The sequence below is a fragment of the Syngnathoides biaculeatus genome, chromosome 8 (assembly GCF_019802595.1).
Source record: "Syngnathoides biaculeatus isolate LvHL_M chromosome 8, ASM1980259v1, whole genome shotgun sequence".
Classification (NCBI taxonomy): domain Eukaryota; kingdom Metazoa; phylum Chordata; class Actinopteri; order Syngnathiformes; family Syngnathidae; genus Syngnathoides; species Syngnathoides biaculeatus.
Window position 1 is genome coordinate 32,027,612 of NC_084647.1, and position 18,572 is coordinate 32,046,183.

An 18,572-nucleotide genomic window follows, 5' to 3' on the forward strand; every position below is an offset into this window, starting at 1 on the left:
TCGTACCTCATCAATGTTAAAGTTAAAGTCAGATAGAAGCAATCAAATAAACACAATCAGCACATAAGGTACACAAATCACATACTACCTGTGTGAAAATATAAAGGATATGGCGATTTAAAGGATATGTGGATGGAAGAGATTCAAACCACAATGGACCTCACTCTAGTAGTTGAAGGTTGAGTCCACGTTCGATGTTTGGTCCTCGTTGTATACTCTACATAGGTAATGTTGTTAGCGCGGTAGGCTAACTTAGGTCGAGCAGCTTCAATGCGAATGATACGGCACCAATTTGGGTACTAAGTTGTACTAAGATAAGACTTGTTACATTTCCTATCAGTACTCACGGCCCTCGTCGTACAAGTTATGAAGTTACTCACGTTTGATGTTTCTTCAACAGTAATCACAGCAAACTACATCTATGCTAAACAAATGAAAATGATGATTGATCTCTTTACTATGTCGCACAGGTATGTGTAAATTTTATTCTCATATTTTGCTGTTTCATTTTCCATCCATCCATTTTCTTCACCGCTTATCCTCGCGAGGGTCGCGGGGAGTGCTGGAGCCTATCCCAGCTGTCAACGGGCAGGTGGCGGGGTACACCCTGAACTGGTTGCCAGCCAATTGCAGGGCACATTGAGACAAACAGCCGCACTCAAAATCACACCTAGGGGGAATTTATAGTGTCCAATTAATATTGCATGTTTTTGGAACGTGGGAGGAAACAGGAGTGCCCGGAGGAAACCCACGCAGGCAGTGGGAGAACATGCAAACTCCACACAGGCGGGTCTGGGATTGAACCCGGGACCTCAGAACTGTGAGGCCAACGCTTTACCAGCTGATCCACTGGTCCCCGTTTAATTTTAAAATTCAATTTTTTTATAAATTCATTAAAGCATAATTTATTAAAAAGAATAGACAGTATAGAGTTTCATCAATTAAAATGATCCCAATTTAATTTTAGGAAGGAAAAACATTTCATCAACAACTTGACAAAACGTAAATGTTCCATCTCAAATCTCATGTCATATTCAGACGACTGGTCGATTTTATTTGTATCAACCTCCGGGGTGACAGGAAGTTGCTGCCATGTTTAGTTGGTTGCTTTGTTGGGGATTCCTTCTTGGTTTCCTGCAGGTTTTAGCATAAGAGTTGCAATGGAACCGAGCTGGAGTACGTTTTTATTTCAGGTAAGTAACACAGCTCCCGTAAGGTCTGAGAAAATGCAGGCGCTTTGTAGAAAGGGGCAAGTGATATTAGTCAAGCAGCGATGTTTGTCTTGCTTTTCGAAACTGAAGCAGAGTTTGCCCGGCAAAACAAAGGTTTTAGCATTAGCTCTCTTGCTAGCTTATCCAGAAGCAAACTCCTGAACCGATGACATAAACAATTTATCTGGTGCACGTTTTATCTAAAGACCGCCCCTTTTGCGCTGGTTAAGGTACATTGGACTTGCATAATTCGGTGTTTTCCAATTTAGAATCAAATCTCCACTGAGCTACTGTTGCGCGCGCGCTAACCCAATGCTTTTTTTATTGCAGCCATGCTAAGCGTTTCGGCTAATTGTTTAGCCCAGCAGGCTTCATTTCTCTTCAGGGCTGCTGCATTTCTCCGCAATTGAGTTATCGGATTTCTGTGATTTAGTATTGTTGAAGAGCGTACGCCTATGTGGGACGCATGGAAGGAGCTCTCTTTACTACAAAGCCAAGTTAGCTGGTAACAATGTAAACTCTAGGCTAAAATGGGTAGCACGCGGACCCCTTGCGAAAAGCGATTGCAAACTTATGGATATTACCACAAACCGCAGGAGCATTGCATTAATAACAGGAGTGAACACGAATTTATTTTAGGTAGGTCATTAAATCACACAGTATTTTGTAGGCAACTGCTTATTTGAAAGTTCCCTGGGCCATAATAGAAATGTGTCGCATCTCCAACGAGTTAGAAATTTTAAATATTGTGATTACAGTTTCCATTTGCAACTTTTGTCGCAACTTAAGGTACAGCAAAAGCAGGGAACCACTTCATGTAAAACTTTAGTTCTCAGTACGTGGTCATGGCTAATAACTGTCCTCTACCTTGATTTTGTCCTTTAAAAACCACCATCACTAATGAATATATTGTCACCATTGTAAATTTTAAACGTTAGTGGTGGACATTGTCTGACATTTTAAGTCAGTGATTTAAAGATCCTAAATTACCTTTCTTTATTTAATTGTATTTTTACAGTCCCATTATTGTATCTGTAATTGATGCAGAAAGATGTTTCCAGCATCTACACACTTTTTCTGACAGTCTGGTACCCAAAAAACAGTCAGTAATAATTTACTACATGTTCTCCCCGTGCCTGCATGGGTTTTTGCGGAGTACTCTGGTTTCGTCCCATATCCCCCCCAAAACACACTGGTAGGTTGATTGAAGACTCTAAATTGCCTGTTGGTGTGAATGTGAGTCAAATGCATTGTTTCTATGTGCCCTATGATTGGCTGTCGACCTGTTCAAGGTGTACCCCACCTCTTGTCCAGAGATAGCTGGAATATGCTCCAGCACAGCTGCAAGCTTAGTGAGGGTAAACGGTACAGAAGATGGACTTGAATTATATCGCCCTTGAAAAAGAGACCATGGTCTCAATAGGTTTTATTTTCTGATCAAACGATTTTGATTTGATTGCAATAATAGCTTGGGTTGGCACACAACTGAAGTCAAAAGTAATTGCTGAAGTATGATTGTGCACGTTTTTGTTTTTTTTCTTCTTGACCACATGGATGAGATAACTTCAGAATAAACGGTATTAACAATAAGACTCACTATTCCATCAGCAATTATACTGAATTGTGTATTCATTGACTTAAATTTTAGGGGGTGTCTTCCTTTATACCTATTATGACAAGAAAAAAAATATTTCCTGAAGCTTAATGAAAACATTTGATTAGCTGATTGAATAGAGTTCTGTAGATTGTGTGGAATTGATGGTTTATTGCAGGGGGTGTTAGACTCTTTGTCGGAGGCCTCATTCTAGTTACTGTCTCCTTCAGTGGGCTGTTATGACTGAAACCATAAAATTCTTTAATTGCCTCATATTTACAGATTAAATGTATGAACTAGTTTTGGAATCAGAAATCAAGGGTAAAGGGTTTTTAAACTATTGTTGATGTTTGATAGTAAAAATGCTTGCAATATCACTTATTTATGACATGACAATATGAAATTAAGGTCCAGATTTTAACAAAAATCATGGAAGTTGATACACATGATTTGCCTTTGCGGGCCACATACAGTAAATTCATGTGGTGAGCCGAATCTGGCCCACGCTGAGCCTTGAGTTTGACACCTGTGGTTTATTGTGTATTGAAGAAAAATAGAGTTCGCTTCTTGGTTGCAACCTGCAGAGATGATGTTGAAGCCGTCTCAACTCGTGTACAACCTAAGATGAATAGCGCCAGCTATGGAAAGTTGAGCTCCAGTGTTTGCGAAATCCTTCCACAAGTAGCAGAAATCTGAGTAATTGATGCTCTCCTTTGAAAGGTTTAGAATTACCTATATATGCCACAAAATGATGGCAAAGCATTTATTTTCCTTTAGCTATGGTTATGGCCTGTATGAATTGGTATGAGTTGAAACATTTCTACACTAAAATAATAAAATAGTATATAAGTTAGTAGAGAAAGATTTGTTTTGCTGTGGACCTAAATAATATTATATCTTCGAGTTTAATTTTAACTCAGCAGATAATTATCCTCACTCCTCCTCTCACTTCAGCCACATTGTATCTCTTCTGTGGTTGAAGCCTATATATCAAACGAATTGCAAGAAATCTTTGCAAATGTTTGCAACCCGTCCACACTTAGAAAGCAGGATGTTGTTAAATACAAAGACTCGTATTGTGCGGTTTTACTTTTGCAGTGTTTATGGCTAAAACTTTGGCCATTTTTAGTTACTTGAAATTCGACAAACGCAGAACTGGTGGCGGCAAACACCTTAAGAGTGATGCTGTTTGAGGCCATTGAGGCAGTTAGGGATATAACAGACAAAGATAATCGTGTGTATGTGCAAGTTGGTTTTATATACTATATTGTTACTGTCCAGTGATAAACATGTTGCTCCAAATTTCGTGAAATTAATAGAAAAAAATCAAATCAAAAGAAAGAATTGCGCAGTAATGACGTTTCCTTCCATTCCCTATTGCTCCTTTTCTGTCATTTATCTTGAAAGAGGGATTTCACCCTTCAGTGCAGATTTGCATCAAAACCAACAGAGCTGCAGGGTATGACAGAATGCTTTGAGTTTCTCAATCGTGAATAAATATGCTCAGAAAATGCTAATTGGAAGAATGATTGTAGTTAGTACAGCAGTGAGGCAAATATAAAAGTGATTCGATAATGTGTGACAGTCCCCAACTTGGTCTGCCACGCTAAAACACAAGAGCACGGCTTTAGGATACGGGTGGCAGCTGAATGTTCCCCACCCCACTCAGGACTCCAAGCGCATCAAGGCTCAGATTTGTGTTGTACATAAAAGAACACAGTGGGGTAAAACAGAACACATTGGTTCCTACCCCCGAGCCCCCACCACCAATCACACAACATCTCTCCTGCTTGGCTGACTGTCTTGGGATGCTTGGCTGAGCCTGAAAAGCCAAGGGTCAGGTCTTTAACCCTGCCCTATGTTAATCACAGAAAAGGACAAGCCTCTCTCAATCGCTACATTTCTGAGCTGATCAGTTGTAAACCAGCCAGTTACAGTGTGAATTTCTTCTTTTTCCTCTTCCCAAAATATTCATACAATATCCCGCCGTCTGTTCTGTCAATCCCACTGGGAATCTGCCATGACCAATTGTACAATCCCTGCCAGCAGCTGCAGATTTAAGATGTCCTCTGTACAGATTTCAAAACCTTCCATGTGAGAGCCTTGTTTATCATCTTGGTTTTGTCCCTGAACTTGTATTTTTTTTTTTAATTAAAATTGTAGTTCTGTTTCTCTGGAACATCACTTACCTTTCCCAAAACTGAATCCGTGTACCATGTCAAATAATATATGCACAGTGGAGCCTCTGATTACGAATCCTTCTGTTAAGAACGAATTCGGATTCGGTGCTCTTGGTATCCTGAAGAAAAAAAATAATGCCCCAACAGCTGTGTTAATGTGGCAGTGATGTGGCCTAGTTGTGATTCTGTGCTACTGTCTTTCCATCATGACATTGTCACATGTCACATACTGTTCTTGTAGAAGGCAGTGACAATGAGGCAGGTCATTGATCGTGATTAAAGACTCACTCCTGGTGCAATTATAATCAAACAATAGTTAAAACACAGCAATAAAATGAAGAGGGGGAGTAAACATAAAGGGCTAAACACTTTCCAGGTGCTAATACTGACAACACAGTAGGGCTGCACAAATCATTGAATTTTGATCGGGATTTCAATCTTGGCAACTACAATTCAAGGACCCTGATAATTTTTTTTGATACTTTTTTTTCCCCTAAATGCAGGTAATACAACATATGACAAGTGCTTTACTTGCATGATTTTTTTATTTTAACCAACCAGTGACAACAGGGCTCGCATGTGGTTGAAAGGGCCGACAACGGCTGTATTGCATCGTGACCGACTCATAACCCCACGTGGCATGTCTGCGTCAGTTGATGGGCACGCGACAAAAAATGTTGTTGCGCTTCGAATGCCGGATATCACCTCTCGTAATTGGTCCGTTTTAGTCACATGCTGCGATGACTTACCGTTCCTATTGGCTTCACATACCATTGCTGCTGCCTTCCTGATTGATTTCGTGACTAGACGGTGGCATATTTTTTTTTTTTTTACATAACCAGGTACTATGTATAATTCTCGTGCTTGAGCCAATAATGCAGGGGTGACGTTACCCACTGCTAGACAGTGATTGTCCATCAAAATCATCGTTGTTGTAACAACATAACTTTGGAGTGTACAGAGCTAAGTCTGGGCGTTAGGTATTACAATTATTCAATTAATTTAATTAGACAACTAATTGATCATATTAATCAAGTATTTTAATGAGTAATTTAGGCCCATTATTTAACTCAAAATTGTCCCCATCCTCAGATTTCTGCCTCTCAACAATAAATCTGATTTAGTCCTTCATGAAAAGACACTGTTTTGTGGTTTTACACAGTAAGACATTTGCAATCAATCCAAATCAATTGTGAAACAAGTATCTTAATCCATTTTTTTGCATTTATGAGAGGTCAGGTCGTGGGACAGCAGGTTTAGCAGGGAGGCCCAGAGTTCTTTTTGCCACTTCTTCGGGCTCTTCCAAGGGAGCCCACCTCTCTCTCGTCCAGTCGATTGTGAAGTGACGCCATGACAGGTGTAGTACCCCGTTGAAGTTCCAACGCTAGCTCACTCCTCTCAGTGTTGTGGTCACGTGGGCCAGTCAGCCACTCGGTGTATTTCTTTAGACGTACACATTGTCACATCGGTTATCAGTCCAATCGGGTGGTTTACACAGAAATGAGGAACCGAGTGCTCCAATAGTCTAGCACAAAACTACATTTCAAGCACAGAGGCTCATTATTTTATATGGAGACAAGGCCGAAACAGCATCAAGGAACTGCTAATTTTGCGAAAACATGAACATTGTAACATCCCGACATAACTTTTTTTTTTTTTTATATGCCTATCTGATTATGAATGCTGGCCCCTCACTATTTTTGACTTGCCATTGGTAATCAGGAATTGGTATTTTTTTTTTTTTTTTTTTTTTAAATTTAAATTAAGAGTAATTGGAAAACTAGGCTTTACATGCTGAGTGTATTTGGAGATCGATGACTGATCACCGATCCGATCTCAAAATGGATCAACGAGTCCATTGAAATGACATTTTCATTGAGTGTATATACTTTTGTACAGGGGTACCTCTACTTATGAACATCTCTTATAATGAAAAATGCACGTTATGAAACCCCAACTCCAGAAAAATATTGTCTTTAGTTACAAAGGAAATTCAGGGTACGAAATTGCTGAATTATAGATTGCTGGAGTCCCCATATTCCACTGTATGTAAACATCCCGTATCTTGGTTTGTGTGGCGCATTAGAGCTGCTCTTCCATTATCTATCGCCATAGCATCTTCTAGGGATCCCATTGGCTGGGAGGGATGTCAATCTTTACCCATGATACTTTTTGATTCCGTTGGACACTCGACTGTCACCGAATCACGGTAGCGCTGTCACGAGCTAACACACATTGGAAAAGTACGTGACTTTTTAAAAAAATATATATTTATGTTATATACTTTGCTCATTTTTGGCAGGCAAGGGAAGGAAGCTTGCAACAGATCACGCCATTTACATGTAAATTGGGCTACTACCTTACGAAAAATTCACGTTATGAAATGACTTCTTGAACAGATTTTTTTAAGTAGAGGTGCCACTATATTTATTTGTTCAAAATCTTTCGTGACATTTTTGTTTGTTGGTGTGCCGTGAGATTTTTCAATTGAAAAGCATGTGTCTTGGCTCAAACAAACAAACAACCATAAGCTTGCAAGGCTCCATAATGTTTTGTTTTTGGCTTGCTAGCCGTATCGTATTAAAAGTATGTGAACGTACCTCTGGTCTTAGACGTAGTCCTCTGTTGTCCTGAGCACCAGTGAACACCAACACGTTTCTTTCACCATTTTGTTCTTAGAGTTGGCGCGATCCACTCGTGTTATCAACCCCATGGTAATAGTGTATTCAGTCACATTTGAGTTGACCAGATAAACCCCAATGATCGTAAAAAATGTTATTCGGTGGTATTGGAATACAAGGTTTGATTGCAGTAGTCTGACACAGTGCAACCATGAGAACAGATTTCTCTTGTATCATAAATTGAGTATTGCGTGTCTTTTCTTAGCAGTCTTCTCTCTCCCATGGAGCCAATATATGTATTTTTTTCCAAATACCTTTATTGGCTGTCAGATATTTATAGTTCTACAGCAAAAGACAGAAATACGACAATAAAAATGAAATATCTTTTGGATTCAGATATACTGTGCAAAATGGCGACAGATCAATGATGTCACTGATTGGATCGGCGAATTATGACGTCAAATCCGATCAGCCGATTATCAAAAAGTGCCAATTATTGTCCGATCTGGTCAGGTCGATCAAATCGGTGTGAATTTGATCAAAAACAATATAATCCACTTAATCAATGGAATAGTTGATACATCTGAAAATATTTGACAGCCTTATTCTGGAGGCTGCACTGTTATACTCAAGACTCCACTTATCCACAATGATCTGTTTTCTTCTTGCCCGTCTGCCATTGATTGAAACATTTCCAACTGGTGCGCTCTATGTGGTGTAATTTTCAAATTTCTCTGCTATAATGTATTGAAGTAGAAAACTGAGCATCTCTTATCAAGGTCAACCAGGCCGAGTAACCACTGTGTCGCTTGTTTGATGAGATTACCACGTTCTAATACGTTTGGCATTTGAATGCAAACTTCATTGTTTTTCTATTCTGTTTGACTAAAAAGAAATCTCTGTCTCTCTTCTCATTGTAGCAGGCCAATGAGGCTCTCCACCACCAGCACCAATTAGCCGGGAACAGCCTCTTGCCTTTACTTACTTCTGGAACAGAGCTGCCTGATCAGAAACCAGTTCTGCCCATAGTGTTGGACCAGAAACCACCCGTCAGTGCTGCAGAACTTCTTAAAGACAATGTGGCCAGTGGGACTGGGACAGGAGGTGGTGGTGGAACTCCACTTGCTGTGGTCAAAAAAGAGCCCAAATCAAAGACTCCATTCATTTGTGGCTATTGCAACAAGGCATTCCGGGACAGTTACCACCTACGGCGGCACGAATCATGCCACACCGGAATTAAGATGGTTTCGCGGCCCAAGAAGACACAAACAGCTCCTACCATGGTGCCAATCATATCCACTGTACCTCGTGATAATGGAGGAAACCCTTCATATATTACTACTGTAGCTGGTCTATTGACTACAGCCACCACATCAACAGCAACGGGCACAAGTATCATGACTCCAATGCAACACCAGCAGCAGCAGAACATCCCTAAGAAGCCCCCAAAACCTGTGAAAAAGAACCATGGCTGTGATATGTGTGGAAAAGCGTTTCGGGATGTTTATCACCTGAACCGCCACAAGCTGTCGCATTCTGATGAAAAGCCGTTTGAGTGTCCCATCTGCCATCAGCGGTTCAAGAGGAAGGATCGAATGACATATCATGCTCGCTCCCATGATGGTGGAGTTCACAAGCCTTACATTTGTTCTGTATGTGGGAAAGGATTCTCCAGGTATGTCTGCCAATTTGTTCTTAATCTTAATTAAAACTTCCAAACGCATTTGTACATAAGATCGACCAAAGGGCAGCAAATCAGGTAGAATTTGCTCTAATATGGATGAAACATTCAGGTGCATAAATTTTGTGGCATAGTTTGACACAATTATCTTTTTTGCTCTAAAGAGCCCCACAAGTGACATGAAATTAAACCAGACATGATTTTTTCCTGTTTATAGGCAAAATTCTGTCTTTTTAAATTGCAGATTAAAAAAAAAGTATATATATATATATATATATATATTTTTTTTTGCAAGCGAGGTAAAAGATTAGATACACATCTGTTCATTGGTCGAATGTGTTCCTCCTGACCAATGAAAACGCTTGTTATAAATCATATAGATCATGGGGCCATTTTCAAGTAAACACGATGACTGTGCTCAATAGGAAAGACGCCTCTCGGGTGAAAGAAATTGATAGATCTGTAAAAAATAAGTTCTGATGGGATTGGATGGAACAAGAAATCGTCAATACCATTGGAAAGAAGGAAGTTACAACTCTGTTAAGCGACTTCATTTCCAAAATCGATTGACCTGGTAAAGCATTGTGCACATGGGGTCAGGATACTATTGACTATGGATCAAGACGTTTCAAGCCATTGGAAGTTATGACAAAAACACATCAAACAACTGAAAGCAATGAAAATGAACTTTTCCATAGCTGGTACATTAAGATGTGAACGCAAGGGCAACAACCAACCCCAGTTGCAGACAGGATAATCAATAACGAGGTGAGATTTTGGAAGCAATTACTTGTAAAAATGTCCATTATTTACTAGTAACGACACATGACGTTAATAGTCAAATTTATGCGTTTCAATCATTTACTAAAACAATAAATGAAAACATTTTTGAATGGATACGATATACATATGAAAGCACGCTTGCATGCCATGATGCAAATCTGAATTCAATTTAGTAGTTTACTTAGTTGAATTTGTATTTGAATTTGTAATCTTTTGGGGTAAAGCTATGTACCTAAATAATGAACGATCATTATGTACATTGTGAAAACAGATTAGCATTTATTTATTGATGTACTACATATATTTAATTCACAATACAATTTATAAAACTTGCACATTAAAATTGGTGATCATCCTTTGAATCATGCTTGCATCCCCAAGACCCTTGGCTATTTGCCAATCTTTTTTTTAAATCACATGTCTTTTAAACAAACAAGATCATCTTAAAACCCAATGTTAATTTGGAATTTACTTTCAAGTCAGGTCAACAGTGTTGGAATTACAACAGTTTGTAATATACCTTCCACTTTTTGAGGGACCAAATGTAGTGGAACAGCAAACCGAGCCTTTCCATCACTGGCAATTTATTGATGAGATGTCCAACGACAAAAGCAGGACAATTAATTTGGAAGTGTTTCTGATATCTGTTATATATCTATTTAGATAAATGATTCAGAACTTTTATTGGACGTCTCACATTGCAGCTTGACAATGATCTTGAAGATACTGTTTTTTCACCACAAAACAGGATTTTGATGTATATGGCTTTTTGTAACTCCCGCTATGAAAATCCCCTTGAGGGGTTTAATTTCGACAAGAAAGTGGAAGTGACATTAAGGACAGTAGCGCACTCAAACGTTCTCATATGTTTATAATAGTTTCACCTGCTGGAAGGTAGCTCGTTGTTCCTTCGTGTTCGCCAAAATGCCGGCTTTTTGCATTGCTGGATATTGCTCGAACACTCGGGAGGATGGATTTACCCTTAATAAGTTTCCAAGAGACCTGGTTTGTCATGAAATTTGCACGGGTGCACAGGACGAGACCTTTGTGCGTTCCAAATGACAGGTGGGTGTGTATAGAGCTACTAAAAAAAACAATAGGTGGGGGGAGGACGTAATCCTTTCAGAATGTAACAGAAGATCCGTGTCTGTAGGTCAGAGGTACTAAATGTGTGGATGTGACCGTCCGTGCCGTGTCCGCTGATCACGGCCTCGGCCAAGCTTCCATGTCCCACGAGCCGCCGGCCAAGCCGTGCCTCGTGGACGAGCACGGCTTCGGCCGGGCTGGCTCATACATACTGTCTGAGAGTCTGTTGTTAGTTAAAAGTGATCCGCATATCATCTAAATATGGCTCGAAACAATAGGTTAATATTGCCCCCGACACTTCACTCGATTGTGAGATATTCTCCTCTTTGAAAAGAACTCCCGTGTCTCATAGTAGATGGGGGGGGGGGCACCGGCCAAGCCGTGCCCCGCGGATGAACAAGGATTCGGCCAGGCTGGCTCATACATACTGTCTGGGAGTCTGTTTTTAGCTAGAAGTGATCTGCAAATCATTTAAATATGGCTCGAGACAATAGGGTAATATTGCACCGGACACTTTGCTTGATTGTGAGATGTTCTCTTCTTTGAAAAGAGCTTCTGTACAGTTCTCTTCATGTGTTTTACTTCCAAAGTGCTAACATGAATAAACAGCCAGCCAAACTCCTTTTCAAGAGCCAGGAAGTGACCGTGCTTGCTCCTTTAATGACTTCTTAACAGGTCAAGTCGGGTGACACAATGAAAATGGAGTGAAACTAGAAAAAGAAATACGAAACATACTAAATAGACTGCAATGTCGAATCAGTATGGAGTATAAACATCTTCCGTTAGTATATGAATTAAACATTCACATTCAGTAAGTCTAAGCACAAACAGCAACAGCATTCTAGTGAAGTGAGTAGCAGATACACATACTGCTGCTAGCTATCTCATCAGAATGAACACATGTGAAGTTACTAAATCAGTGCAGCTCACAAATATGCACGAAGATACTGTTAAAGTTACTAACAATACTTCTGAAACATGTAAAGAACATAAATTACTCACAGCCATTGCTTTCTGACGGATTCATGCACAGGAATAAGCTGATTTCAACGTGCTACATCTTTCAACTGTTGACATGCTTTTTTTTTTTACCGTTTTTTCGCTCTGCTCAGCGCTTCCTACTTCCTGTATTCTACAGTTTCAAAATAAAAGCTCAGCAATGCACTCTCAAAATTAACAACACAAACAGATCTTTTCTAATAAAATCGATCTTCTTAACCTATTAAACACTTGGGGCAGAACACTCCCCGTCTGGCACTAATGCCACTAAAGCATCTGTACTTTAACTTTGATTTTCTTTTGCCAGGAGCAAGACAACATCAGAGATAGGCCTCAAGAAAGTCTTTATTTTGTCTTGCGACGTCCTGACTTCAATTTTGCGGACCTGTCCATCACCGCTTGGGAAGGTGGAGATGACAAGCCCCATCGGCCACTCGTTGCGATGTCTGGCTCTGCTTCAGCAGCACTCTGTCTCCAACCTGCAGGTTACGACGTGGTGTGTGCCATTTGCGTCTTGGCTGAAGGGTGTGGAGATATTCATCCCTCCATCGAGACCAGAATTCGTTTGCCAATGCTTGCACTTGTTTCCACTGACACTTGAAGAGATCCTTTTCGTTGAAGCCTCCAGGTTTAGCAGGTATCCCCGGTTTTTGGGTCAAAAGCATAGCAGGGGTCAACATCATTGGAGAAGTGGGATCAGAAGAGACTGGGATCAAAGGTCTTGCGTTGATGATTGCAGATACCTCTGCCAAGGGGGTGCAAAGCACTTCATGGGTCAGGTGAGTATGTCTGGTTTGCAGCAACATGGAGTCAAGAATTCTTCGGGTTATGCCGATCATGCGCTCCCAGACTCCTCCCATGTGGGATGCGTGTGGGGGATTGAATTCCCAGGTACAACCATTCTCGTGGAGGAACTTAAGAGTGGAGGCTTGACCTGGATCAGCTCATTCCATACACAGCTCAGAGCTGGCTCCCACAAAGTTCGTGCCTCTGTCCGATCTCAGCTGCTTAGCTGGCCCTCTTAAGGCGAAGAACCTTCGCAGGGCATTGATACAACTGGCAGTATCCATGGACTCTATAACTTCCACATGTACAGCCCTGGTGCTCATACATGTAAAAAGTATAGCCCATCACTTACTTTGAGCCATTCCGCCTCTTGTGCGTCGACTGATCACATTCCAGGGTCCAAAAACATCTAACCCTACATACGTGAATGGTGGAGATGAGCTCAGACGTTCTGAAGGGAGGTCAGCCATCTTTTGTGTCTCAAGTTTTCCTCTGAGCTTGCAGCATGTGACACAGCGATGAAGAACTGAGCCTATTAATCTTTTGCCAGCAACAATCCACAGACCAGCAGCCCTGATTGCTCCCTCTGTGAACTGCCGTCCTTGGTGTTTCACCTTCGCACGGTGATGACTCACAAGCAATCTTGAGACGTGACTTTGTTTCGGGAGAATGATTGGGTTTTTGACCTCAGGATTGACTGAAGCATGTCTCAGACGTCCTCCTATTCGCAGGAGACCATCACACATGAAAGGGTCGAGATTCAGAATCGTGCTGGAGTTTGGTATGGCCCTGTTCTCTAGTAGTGCGACACACTCTTCTGGATAAGCATCTCTTTGGGCAGCTTTGATTATGACGATCTTTGCCGCTTCTAACTCTTCTGGAGTGTGAGGTTGGTTTCACTGATGCCATCCTTTACATGTAACTGTTGAGTTTGTCCTGTGTGAGCGAGTCTGATGGATCAAGAAGGAAACTGTTCTCAGCAAGGACTCCCAGGTCGAGAACCGTTGGAATCATTCTGAGGTGAGTTCACTTTCTCTGAGCGAAGTAACAAGAGTGGTCAGCTGAGGCCTCACATCCACATCTTCCTCAGGATCCACCAGCTCAAAGTATCTGGGTGTTTCTGGTTGGTGTGGTTTGTGTGTTCTGAATGGTAGAGGAGCGATCCAACTGTTTTGCTCATCTCTCTTGAACTCTGCTTGCATGATCTCCAGAAAGGTCTCATCTTCGAAGGACAAGGCAGGTTTGTTATAATCTTCCGTTCTCACGAACACATCTCGTCCGAGTTTATCTTTTGCAGTAACACCAGACGCAGGATATGTTGTCAGCTGTGCGGAGATAGACTGTCTGTGCTCCCCGCCGTAGCCTACTCTCTCTCTCACACTGATGTGTTTCCGGCAGGGCATCAGAAAAGATGGGCGTCCATTCTGTAGGACATGGGTTTTAAGGACTGATACAGTGGACTTGTATGGTCTATCGATGCAAACCTCCCCTACTATAACCCATCCTAAATCCCAACTCTGGGCAAAGGGAGCGTTGTGGGGTCCATTGATTTGATCTCTCACCTTTTGAACTTGTATGAGGTCTCTCCCCAGTAGGATTAAGATCTGTGCTTTAGGATCGATCTTTGGGATGTGAGGTGCCATGGATCTCAAGTGAGCATGGGAGTGAGCGATCTCTGGAGAAGGGATTTCTGATCTGTTGTTTGTAACTTAATTACATTCAATGAGCGGAGGCAAGTCCAAACACACTTCACCATTCAATGCTTCGATCTGAAAACCAACAGCCTTTCTCCCAGTCATTTCCGTAGTTCCAGCACAGGTCCTCATCAGGTAAGGTGTATGGTCCCCTTGGATGTCAAACAGCTTAAAAAACTCAGACCTGGCCGGTGATCGATTGCTCTGGTCGTCGAGGATGGCATACATCTTGATTGAGCGTTCTCGCTGTCCTTGGGGAAAAACCCGGACTAAACATATCTTGGCGCAGGACCTTGGTGGGAGACCTTCGCCGCAGACCTTGGTGCACCTGGAGGTAACTTCCGGAGGAGAGCTGTTTTGCTGTTCCACGTCTTATTCTGTCGGAGGAGATGGTGCAGGGGAGACAACAGTGTCTGGGTGCATGACAGTGCAATGTTGATTGCTTTCACACTCATTGCATTTCAGCTCTGCTGGACATTCTCTAGCCACATGAGTACGAGAACAGCACTTGAAACAACATCTGTATTCTTTTAGCAGCCTTTTGCGTTCCATTAGCGGCTTCATTCTAAAGGCTCTACATTTTTCCAGAGGATGTGGCCTATTGTGCACTGGACAGTACTTGGTTGGGTCATCACTACCTTTCTTGTCAGTAGATGTTTTGTGTAACAAGCTTGAATCTGTTGTTGACACATCTGTTCTATGCACAAACACAGCTGTCCTAGCACTATCATGCTTGGTTGTGGATCTTTCACTATGGTAATGGCTGCGGTTACTGCTCACCATCACAAAGATTGGGTCATTTCTGGCCTTTGCCTGACGTCTGACAAAGTCAACAAAAAACGAGAAAGGAGGGAAACACACTCTGTACCGTTCTTTGTAGTTTGAGCCAGCAGACTGCCATTTTTCCTGTAAGTTTGGTGGCAGCTTTTCCACGATTGGCTTAATCCCTCGAGGAGTGTCAAGGTAGCTCAGTCCTGGTAGATAGCCATCCTGCTTGGCTGAGAATAGTTCCAAGAGCAGATCGCTAAGTTCTCTTAGCTAGATGTTATCTTTGGAGGTTAGCCGAGGAAAATTGTCCAATCGTTTGAATTAAGCATTCTCAATCACTTCAGGGGTAGCATAGCATTCTTGGAGTCTTGTCCAGGCTAATTCAAGAGCAGCGTGAGGATTGGTGATGTGGACAGCACGTATTCTTTTAACATGTTCAGATGACTCCTTTCCCAGCCATTTTACCAGGAGGTCCAGCTCTTCACTGGCTGTCAACTCTAAGCCCTGAATGGCGTTAAGGAAAGAGGACTCCCATGCTCTGTAGCTCTCAGGCTGGTCATCGAATTTAGTGAGCCCCGTGGTTACCAACTCTCTGCGGGCGAGGTACCTAACGAAGTCTATCATGTTAGCGGCTGGAGCAGAAGAAGAATGCTGTGGGTTGCTCTGTATGAAGTGGTTTGATTGGCTAGCATGACTGAATGAGGGAGAGCTCTGCTCCTGATAGGCTTTAAAGGAGGACTGGGGGTTCTGAGGTTGCGAGCTGAGAGGCTGAGAGTGTGGGTTGGAGCGCTTAAACAGGCTTGTCTGAGGCTGAGGTGCTGATAAGTACTCACTTTGCTGTGTGTTCCTTGTAGGCGTGGGATCACAGTTGTGTGCAGGGGTTAATTCAGGAGCTTCCTGCTGTCTTGTTGGCGACGCTTCTTTAAAACAATGAGGAGTTATATCCACAGACGATGCAGTTTCAAAGCTGGCTCGAGCCTGATGTTCCACATATGCCTTTGTACGCTGACATGTTATCTGCAATGAGATGCGACTCCTGGCGCTGCACCTATCCTCATATTCTGGTCCTGCTGCAGCTTCTAAAACTTCAGCCTCTACAATAGCAGCAGCAGCTGCCTTTTCCAGTCCTAGTGCTTCTAAATCCGCTTCTATTGTAGCCTTTACCAAATCCAATCTAGCTCTGTCTTTTCAGTTCTAACTCCTTCTGAGTGAATGTGGCTCTGGTGTGTGCAGCTTCGGCTTTAGCTCTAGCTCTAGCAGCAGCAGCACTAACTACTGAAGACTTGGAAGTGCCTTTGGAGTTGAAGCTGAACACTGATGCCGCTTTCTCCTCCCTTTTTATTGCTTGTGCTTCCATAACTGTGGCAGACGAATCCTTCTGATTCACTGGCTTTTCACTGTACTGTTCTTTTCATGTGTTTTACTTCCAAAATGCTAACATGAATAAACAGCCAGCCAAACTCCTTTTCAAGAGCCAGGAAGTGACCGTGCTTGCTCCTTTAATGACTTCTTAACAGGTCAAGTCGGGTGACACAATGAAAATGGAGTGAAACTAGAAAAAGAAATACGAAACATACTAAATAGACTGCAATGTCAAATCAGTATGGAGCATAAACATCTTCCGTTAGTATATGAATTAAACATTCACATTCAGTAAGTCTAAGCACAAACAGCAACAGCATTCTAGTGAAGTGAGTAGCAGATACACATACTGCTGCTAGCTATCTCATCAGAATGAACACGTGAAGTTACTAAATCAGTGCACCTCACAAATATGCACGAAGATACTGTTAAAGTTACTAACAATACTTCTGAAACATGTAAAGAACATAAATTACTCACAGCCATTGCTTTCTGACGGATTCATGCACAGGAATAAGCTGATTTCAACGTGCTACATCTTTCAACTGTTGAACATGCTTTTTTTTTTTTTTTTTTTTTTTTAAGTTTTTTTCGCTCTGCTCAGCGCTTCCTACTTCCTGTATTCTACAGTTTCAAAATAAAAGCTCAGCAATGCACTCTCAAAACTAACAACATAAACAGATCTTTTCTAATAAAATTGATCTTCTTAACATATTAAACACTTGGGGCAGAACAGCTTCCGTGTCTCATAGTAGAAGGACGAACGAGCCGCCGGCCAGGCCGTGCTCGTCCGCGAGGCACGGCTTCGGCCGGGCTGCCTCATAAATACTGTCTGGGAGTCTGTTATTAGTTAGAAGTGATATTGCCCACGGACACTTCACTCGAATGTGAGATGTTCTCTTCTACGAAAAGAGCTTCTGTGTCTTAAGGGGCCACAGCGCGTTTTCAATGGCGAATGTCCTGGGTGAGGTCACAGGCAGTAGATCCAGCCAATATGGCGACAAATTGGATGTTGAATGACACTTCTGAAACTTTGCGCATGGATGACACTCTCTCCGCTTATATTTATTTTTTCGTATAGACATTGAAGTGAGTATTATGTATTTTTCATTTCAATATCTATTTTCGAATGTTTATAGGGATGACACCTGGGCTTTATAAGCACGTTGACCATGCATTTCAATTGCAAAAGGCAAAAGTAAAGGGAAATTCCCCCACGGACATATTGGGAACTTTAAAGACAGTTACAGTAGTCCTACCAGAATATCACCAGGGCTGAAATCCCACTTTTTTTTTTTTTGCATTTCAGTCTTCACAGGTGTTACTCATACTACTTGGTTGCGATTCCTTTGGAGTCTAAACATTTGATATATTGTTAATTTGTCCCATGACTTTTGGTCTCCTAAAAAGTGAAAGGCACACATACCATACAAACTTTAATTCCTAATATCCTACAAAGATGACCTGATTTGGATGTAAATACTCAAATTAAAGATGAGTCTTTCATTTCAAATCCAGTGTACTAGTTTTTCGACCCAAAATGATGTAATGTCAATGTCCCAATACTTATGGACGTGACTGTAATATGCACAAAAAATACTAATAGGGCAGACTGGCACCAGTTGAGATGAAACAGTATGACAATTTCACATCATGGTGTCATTTATACTGTTGTTCAGCAATATTATGATATTTGAAATTTTTCAGCGGTGTGCGAGTGAAGAATGTGCATCAGCCTACAAGACAAATTTGGTCACGACTGCAATTTGTCAGATGGCTGCAATAAAATCTATTTTGATACCGCCGC

At 41.6% G+C, this 18,572-nt stretch overlaps 1 protein-coding gene across 3 annotated transcripts in view; it reads left to right on the forward strand.

Annotated features, from left to right (window-relative positions):
* Positions 1 to 1,054: 1,054 nt before the first annotated feature.
* Positions 1,055 to 18,572, forward strand: part of vezf1b (vascular endothelial zinc finger 1b) — a 36,243-nt gene continuing 18,725 nt past the window's right edge. For all 3 annotated transcript variants that reach the window (XM_061827453.1, XM_061827454.1, XM_061827455.1), the window contains exons 1-2: positions 1,055 to 1,193; positions 8,527 to 9,281. In XM_061827453.1, the coding sequence (XP_061683437.1) occupies positions 1,161 to 1,193; positions 8,527 to 9,281 (788 nt within the window). In that variant the 5' untranslated portion in view covers positions 1,055 to 1,160. The remainder of the gene's footprint in view (positions 1,194 to 8,526; positions 9,282 to 18,572) is intronic.